At 36.0% G+C, this 8,690-nt stretch overlaps 1 protein-coding gene across 1 annotated transcript; it reads right to left on the minus strand.

The window, feature by feature from the left end:
* Window positions 1–2,602: 2,602 nt before the first annotated feature.
* Window positions 2,603–8,408, minus strand: LOC113238966 (astacin-like). Its single transcript, XM_026475834.1, has 6 exons — window positions 8,269–8,408; window positions 7,643–7,855; window positions 6,168–6,274; window positions 4,333–4,531; window positions 3,018–3,154; window positions 2,603–2,864 (listed from the first exon to the last, which is right to left on the minus strand). Exons 1-6 carry the CDS (start codon window positions 8,378–8,380, stop codon window positions 2,637–2,639), a joined length of 996 nt encoding a protein of 331 aa, XP_026331619.1. The 5' UTR covers window positions 8,381–8,408; the 3' UTR covers window positions 2,603–2,636.
* Between the last annotated feature and the right edge of the window lie 282 nt (window positions 8,409–8,690).

The following is an 8,690-nucleotide window of genomic DNA, read 5'->3' on the forward strand; positions in this document are numbered from 1 at the left end:
ATTTCACAAAAAATAATTGAATATCAATTCAATAAAAATTTAATTAAAGATTTGTGATTTATGGGTACATTCTCTCGTTTTAAGAATTTTCACGGGAGTGACGATGGATCGAACAAACATGAGAATAGGGAAGGAAAAGGGAAAACGAGAACGATTCCAAGTTTTAAAAATAAGGCAAATGTCCCAGTGGTTGACGCTATTTGTTTAGACTGATAATCACGTGTTATGCCAAAAAAGTTCTTAATTATCAGTCATACGACTACCTAGGTATGTTAATTTATCCGCTCACGCGATGCGCTCCTCCTATCGCAAAATGGCGGCTATTTGGTTTCGCAAATTAGAAAAGCATTCAGTTTAAATACAGTTTTTATAAATAAAAATTATTATTCTGCATTGTTAAATAAATACCCTCCGTATTACCAACAAAAACATCTCAAATAAAATGCAGTAATACACCGCAAATCCTGCACTTAAAAAGCACTAATGAAATTTTTGGTGTACTTGGATAAATATGATAATATTCCGTTCGAGTGGTTCTGATGTTTACCATGAAATTACTCCTTAAAGTATAGTTTATAAACATTTATATGCAGGAAATGAAACTGTTTTTCCGGATTTAAACCGCATATATTTGTTTTTTCAAACAAACCGACGTTTCGGGCCCTTTACAGTTCCCTTATATTATATATATATAATTTGTAAAACTTAATGTAGCGTAAATTGGAATGTTTTCTTTGTAAAATTAAAAATAAGGTATTTAATTAATAACTATTGTAACTATAGTGAAAAAATAGGGTGGTTTGCATTAATATTAGACATAACTGGTTGAAGACTGTACCACCTCAGTCAACCGTGACCATGGGACCTATAAAGAGCCCGAAACGTCGGTTTGTTTGAAAAAACAAATATACGCGATTTAAATCCGGAAAAATAGTTTCATTTCCTATGTGTAACAATCGCGAAAACCTAAGAACTCGATATTTATATTCAGGGTACATTTTAAAAACGCTACGTACGGTATGTTTTCAATAAATAAACACCGAAATCACCAGCCCAAACAATAACACACACGATTGTCGTGACGTATCTATAAAGTTGTTTATTTTTTTTAAATGACAGACCCAGGCATTAAAAACTTTATGGTTTGCTAGAGTAGTTACCGAAATAGCAATTAATATTAGTTCTTTTACCTGTTATAACTTCGATATCCGATAAATCGGTATAAAATCATCACCGGCACCTCTAGGTGTGGTATGCGTCTACGGCTGCATGTATCGCGTGAGCGGATATTGTACGGTGTGTCATTTCATTTTCTAGGAACTATAAAATTTAAAATAAATAAATAACCTCTAAAATTGTACCAGTGTATGACAGACAAAAATTTCTAATGTCCCAATGGTTGACTATGGCAAAATGAGATCAGTGTACTACGTATTTGACAGGACATTATGTTAAGATTTCATAGATATTTGATAGAAGAGGACGATAAAAAGTAGGATGACAATACAACGGAGAAGGTCAGCATGATCACAAACGTTAATTATATACAACAATATTTAATTAAGAATGACGATTCTCACATGGAACCGTTAATGGAACAACGACGAACGACAACGAATTTTGCCGATGCATAATAGAAATAAATGGGTTGGCCAAATAGTCTTTACGGTTTTGCCACTAGATAACTTTAAACTGAAAAATAACATTTTTCTTTATGTCTAAATGAATTGACGAAATGACGAAAGCCGAGCAGTAACGTCAGCATTACTTTGTTCCGGTTTTGAAGGTAAGGGCGCTGGAAATTACAGGCATATGGGACTTGTCACCTGATGTCTCAGGGTGACGGGCGCAGTGACAGCGCGTGATATCTTTGCGATTTAAAGCTCTGAGGGGCACTGCAACTGTTATGGATTGTCGTGTAGCTAAAAAATATCAAGATTTCCAAGCAACTGCGAGAGGATATTGAGTCACAGTTATAGAGAAGTATAGTTTAAATAATAATTACTGGGAGAAAATATCACCGAGTGACCACTAATAAAAATGTCAAATTGACGGTCAAGGGAAATCTTGTGAGTCACTTTCCGTGGCTAGTTCCGCGGAGTGATGATGCAATAAAATGTCGCATTATGCGCAGACGCCAGCATTGACCGTGCATATGGTGACACCGTCTCATACGTGACAGTGTTACGGATTTATTCAGGCATTGGTGGCAAGGAAAAAGATGCCATTACGTGGTTTCATAAGAACTAGGACTTGGAGAACCGGTCCGGTTCTTTGATTCCCGATGATTGGCTCAACTCAGTACCGGTACTCCCGGTATTCCCGGTACTTCTTGAAAAGTTTAAACTGTAACCAGTAAGTATGCTTTTTCTGGGTAATCCGTACCTATTCAATTATTAACCATAAACAATAAAGAAAAACTTCATTTTCTTACTAAACTAAAGGTTTTTACTCAAAATATTTATTTGACAGATAATTACCATTAAATTTAACATAACATTATAATGTACCTCGCCAGTACCGGGATCTCCCGGTATTTCAGGAACGCAATCCCTAATTAGGACTGAGTACGTCAAAAATAAAACCAAACAATAGAATGCAAGATATAATTTAAAATGCGATTGGTTTGTCCTTAATTAAACCTGTGCCTCCTGCTCCATTTGACTTCTGCGTTCTAGTTCTTCGGCAAACTTAGCACCCCTAATTTGAAGCTCCTCGTTGCTGGGGATGTAGACGGCTGGTTTGTTAAGGTCCTCCATATTAACGTCCTCGCTCCAGGCTCCCGGGCAGTTATACAAGCGTCTAATTCTCAGCATGTCCCAGCCAGTAATGTAATCAAGTTGACCCATTTCGTGGCCACCGTCCTAAAAAATATCAGATAACGTAAGAAACAATGATATATAAATTTAAGTTTTTATAGAGTCACAAAATTGCTTTGCAATCAAGTCAAAGGAAAATGTCAGTTACATAGATATAGGATTTGCTACAAAATATAAGGTTGACAAGGTTGTACATACACGAAGAGCTACGATAGTTGGTTGTCCATTGTGACTGAAGGCATAAGCTGAATAATGTTGGTTGCTGGCATACTCGTAGGGAAGACCCAACATGTCGCCGTACGCCTCGCTGAGTAAGTTGAAATTACCCTCAGTGCCTGTTGAAATTGAAAATACATGAATTTATAAGTGACAGTCAAAGTCAAAATCATTTATTCGATAAGTAAAATAAATTTACACTTGAAAATGTCATTTTCAAGCCACTGTTCGTTCACTGTGGTGACTTCCCTGAGAAGATCGAGCAAGAAACTCTAGGGGTTTCTCTTTTCAAATAAACTGAAATGCTATGGAATATTTTTTGAATCCAATTTGTGTAGAATCTTGACATATGTCCTTTCCATACATCTTTATCTAACACGTAGTCTTAAATTTTGTAATATGACTTTTCAGTTAAAATATTTTTAATGCAGGTTTTAAACTTAGCAAATACATTTCTTGTGGTAAACATATACATTTCCTTAGTTCAACGAAATTGTGGTACCATGATTTTGGGCTTAGTTCTGAGGTTAATATTGTGGATATCTTCTTTGTTAATTAAATTATGTGTATTTTTATGAGCATACAAAATATTTGAATAAACTAATAAAAATTTATTTTTGAAATGTCGTCAAGTGACAGTGAATAAGACTTACGAAACCTAGAAACATTTATTTAAAAGCCTATGAAAGTTTTATGGATTAGAGGAACAAAAAACGAATTACTTAGTTCTCAGAAAACATAATTTTGACGAGATTTCAAAATAATATCTACCATCGTCATTGTGGAATACTTATTATGTTTATGAAGGACCGTAATTTATAATTAAAAACAATTCCAATTGTACGTTTAACTTTAAGGAAAACATTGTATTCTATGAAGCGCTTTCTTACTTAATTGACTTGAATTTTTCTCGCAATTGTAATGAAAAGAAAGTTTTCACCTCAAAACCAAAAGCCAATATAAACCCTTGGAGTAACAGACACCCTCGCTAGAGCTCGGGTGGCTAACCACCTCGCATATGTACAGGCTCATTTTAATCCCTCGATAAAAATATACAATTTGTTTTTGTGATAATTTTTAAGTGTTGTTTTAATTGTAATTATATTGTTTCACTTGTTGAAAGAAACTAGAACAAGTACCTACTGGCTGTTTGAGTTTGTTCAGGTCACTCGAAGTAAATTTAAAAACTAGGTACTTTTTACTCGTAATGTAATGATATTCATCGAATCTCTTGTTGGACATTTCGGTTGAGCTATAAATCCACAAATAAAGAAATAAAAACACCATGTTCCCTTACCACCCTGTATGTTGTGCCAATTGATGCTGACCCATTCGTATCTAGGTCTAGCCTGATGCATGTGTTGGAAACCAACATTGTGTCCAAATTCGTGGAAGATGATGCCTCCATGCATGCATCCGTTAGGTGCCAGGTTGTGGATGTGAGCGCCCATGTTCTGGTAATAACCGACGTGTGCGTAGCACCCGTCTCCGTGGTTCTAAGTAACAATCAAATGTACAAATTTTCGGGTTTGTCTAAATACTAAAAGAGAACGCTGTTCACAGGTCGACAGTTCATAGCGGCCATGTTGTTGAGGCTGCTTTTGTCAAATCTGTTATTTATTTCACAGTCCCCAAATAAGCAATCAACGTCGGGCAACACTTGCAAATAATAAAAAAATATTATTAAAATGGGTGTTATATTGTGCTGCGCCCATTTTACGGTTTGCGTGGTCGTCCTTCCCAATCGACTATTGAAGTTTGGTTGTCAAATTCGAGTTAACCGGTTCAGTAAATCATCAACGAAACGCAAGATCTGCCGATAACATTGCCGCTGTTTCTAAGAGTGTTCAGGAGAACCCGAGACAGTCTATTGCGTGCGCATCGTAGCCACAATAGAACACCCATTTGATAATATTTTTGTATTATTTGCACGTGTTGCTCAACGCAGTAACTTACCATGAAGATTTGTATTTAGTGACTGAAAAATAAACAACAGATTTGACAAAAGCAGCCTCAGCCACATGGCCGCTGTGAACTGTCAAAGTCGACCCGCTCTTAATGGAAATCCCAATAAAGGTATTTCAACCAAAATTCTAAAAATTGATGACAACGAAATACGTAAATTGGCGAGATAATGTAAATACCACTTTGCAGCTATGTAAATATCACTGTGTCAGCATCAGCAGCAAAGTGTCAAGGGCATAGGTACTCTTTTTTACGTACCAACATTCTGTTGAATTAAACAGAAACCGATGCAGTTAAACCAGAAGCTGAACCTCTTTGAAAATTTGTTACATATATTCGAAGTTGTCTTATTTTTTTTAATATAATAAGTGACAGGACGAACGAATAGTGCGCCTGATGTTAAGAGTCTATACAAACTCAAATGGCTTCGGTTGATTCTGCATAACAGTGCGAGTGTTGACTCAATCACTGTGGAAATAATATATAGTAAAATTAAGGATAAACGCTGATTACTATACGGTGTGAAAATACTATTCCTAAAAATTTTCACTATGGAAAAAACAACCGCTGTAGTCAGTATTACTTTACATATACCAATAATTTTTTACACCAACTAAAGTAAATAAAACAGTTGCAGTACCACTGCGCCTGTCACCCTGAGACAGAAGTTTACAAGTCCCATGTGCCTGTAATTTCACCAGCACCTTTACCAGTCAAAACCGAAATACAGTAATGCTCACATCACTGCTTGGAGGCAGAAATAGTAAAGGTGGTAGTAGTTCTCTGGATGCACTCTCTCACAAGGTGGTCTACTGCTATTAAATCTGTGAATCAAGTCCCATAGCCGTGAGACCTCCTGTACACTTACTGTATAAAAACCGTAGTTGATAAATAAAAATAGTACATAAAGCATTGACTTACAAATAAATGGACGACGGGTCTAATACAAAAACCACGAAAAAAATGTCCCAAGTCAACCTATTCGAAATTTAAATTGTAATGTCATCGCAGTATCGCGCTGTCAGTCGAACAAATGAAGACTAAAGCGGAGTGTCGCGCTCTGTATACGATTTTAGCGCCTTACAAGTGCGGACACTTTTTAGCGCGGACCCGATGTCCATATAATTGTAAGTCAATGACATAAAGAGAAAATTAAGAAAACTTTACCGTGATTCTAATGTGATCGTGCTCCTGGCCTCGTTGACGGAAACGCACGCAAGTGTGTTCTTCATACATGCCCATTATCCCACGAATCTGATTTTGTTCGTTACCATCTACAAGCAAGATCTTAAAGATTATTATCATCGCCGGAGAGATGGAGGTCCAATCCGCACTTATTGTATTATGAAGAAAGTTGTGACATTTTAACCATTGTGTGATTAATTACTCTTGATGAGCTAAATATAATGGCCTAATGTATAACACTATCACTGCCAGAAATAGAGACGAAATAAGGGCAAACCATCCCTGGCAACCCATCAGGCAAATGGGCCTATATCACTTTTAAATATCAATTCTCGTTTGCGCTGAAATCACAAATTAGAAAGCTGAAATAGGACAGCGCCAACAACAGACCTGTGTGTACGTCTTCGTGTATTCCAAAGATATTCTGTATTTATTCGGTGGTGTGGGAAAAACAGCAAAACATCTAATTACAACACACACGGAATCACATTTCAGCGGTAATGAAATATTAAATACGTAATTTTTCAATTTTCATCGATTATAGATATATGAAACTCAAGTTAAACTGGTCGATTTGAAGTGAAACAATTGACGACACCCATCAGACCAGACCAGACATAGAAACGAAATGTCATTTAATTTGTTTGAAAACCATTCTGCCAAATCATTACTGTCACAACTGCGCTCCGATTGGCCAGCCCGAATTCGAAACAATTTTCGGGTGTCATTAAATTTATTTCACTTCAAATCGTAAAGTTTAAATTGAGCTTAGCTATAATGGACGAAAATTGCAAAATTACATATTTAATATTTATTTACCGATGAAATGAGATTCCGATTGTTTTGTAATTAGATGTTATGCTGTTTTTCCCACACCACCGAATAAAACAGCACGGCATTGTTAGAGATATTATCTTTATTACAATAAATACAGAATATTTTTGGAATATACGAAGACGTACACACAGGTCAGCTGTTGGCGCTGTACTATTTCAGCTTTCTAATTTGTGATTTCAGCGCAAACGAGAGTTGACATTTAATGATATAAGGCCCATTTACCTGATGAGTTACCAGGCGTGAATGGCCCTTAATTCGTCTCTATTTCTGGTTATATACCTACTCCATGTTGACATATAATATAATATATAATTTGATATGTAATGTAATACATGTAAATATAAATAGGACAGTAAAATTGTAATGACAATGTGATATTGACATAATAGATTTTAATGTAATAATCTGAATGAAAATCACAATTTATAGTAATTTTTATGAGAATATTTGTCCACCATTATTAGTAGATTTGTGTGATATTATTTACTGTACAGCAAATAGTTTGATACCGAAAAATAGCACAAATAAACATTTTCATTTCATTTGGAACATAGGTACCACATTTTAGGGCTTTTTACATTACAGTCGCCGCAAGATCTGAACATAAGAATTTCACTTACTGTGACCAGCAAATTCGAAGACAAGCGTGCTGCCAGGCCAAGTTCTACCGCGGTTTGCGACGGCGGTCCTTGATGATATGCCAGCGAAGTCATTGACAAGACTTTCAATGTCTTCGTCTGTGACGACTATATCACCCTCGAATTTGCCACTGTTTTCCCATGCACTGGCCCAAGGGCGCTGTTGCATGGTTTCTTCAAAAGTGGTCTCGCTAGCTGGGGAAATGTAGATTTTGAATAATTATACTACAAAGGTTCTTATTTAACTAAAAGTAAACAAATTTCAACTGGTTAACCGGTCAAATACAATATTTAGTAGTGAGGTTCTTACGTCCTATTACTGCTGTACCCTTTAATTTGGTAGCATGTTATTAGCTGTCATCTTTTTAAAGCAACAGCGCTAACAGCGGGCGCAGGTCGGGCGCGTGTCACACACGTGTTTTTAAACATCTTTAATGTTTAGTACTATTTTAAATAGGTAGTACGTTCACAGGTCTCGCTTATGGCAACAAAGCCGTTAGCTTTACGCAGAAAAAGTATAGAAAATTATTACAATATTGCAATCTAGACAAGACGCCAGCAAAAATTCTGGTAAATAAAGCTGATAATATGCAAACAGAAAACCTTACATAGTCTGGTATTCAGCAGAAATTGTCGAAAGGACTCGATTTCTTCCTTCGTCCTTGTTGGGAGGCCCATGGCAACTGCCATCAGACACACCAAAATTACAAAACGCAGCATTGTGCCGAGAGACTGTCGCTGGTTCGAATATTGTTACGACGTATTCCACTGTATTTATATAAATGCTGTTGCAATAAATCATTTTTATCTAATTTAGATGAGCTGTTGATTAAAACATAACGTGTATTGATTCTCAATAATGATTGGATATCAATATAATTAAGTAAGTTATAGTTTCAGCCTGGATTTGCTTTCTAGATATATTTCCATTAACAATTTGCCTGTCACCACAAGTACCATAATAACATTTCCAAGCTTCCCTGTCTTGTTGGAGGTTATGGAGGAACGTTTTTCTCATTGTATTATTAAT

This window comes from Hyposmocoma kahamanoa, unplaced genomic scaffold (assembly GCF_003589595.1).
Source record: "Hyposmocoma kahamanoa isolate Upper Pololo Valley unplaced genomic scaffold, ASM358959v1 98972, whole genome shotgun sequence".
NCBI classification, from domain to species: domain Eukaryota; kingdom Metazoa; phylum Arthropoda; class Insecta; order Lepidoptera; family Cosmopterigidae; genus Hyposmocoma; species Hyposmocoma kahamanoa.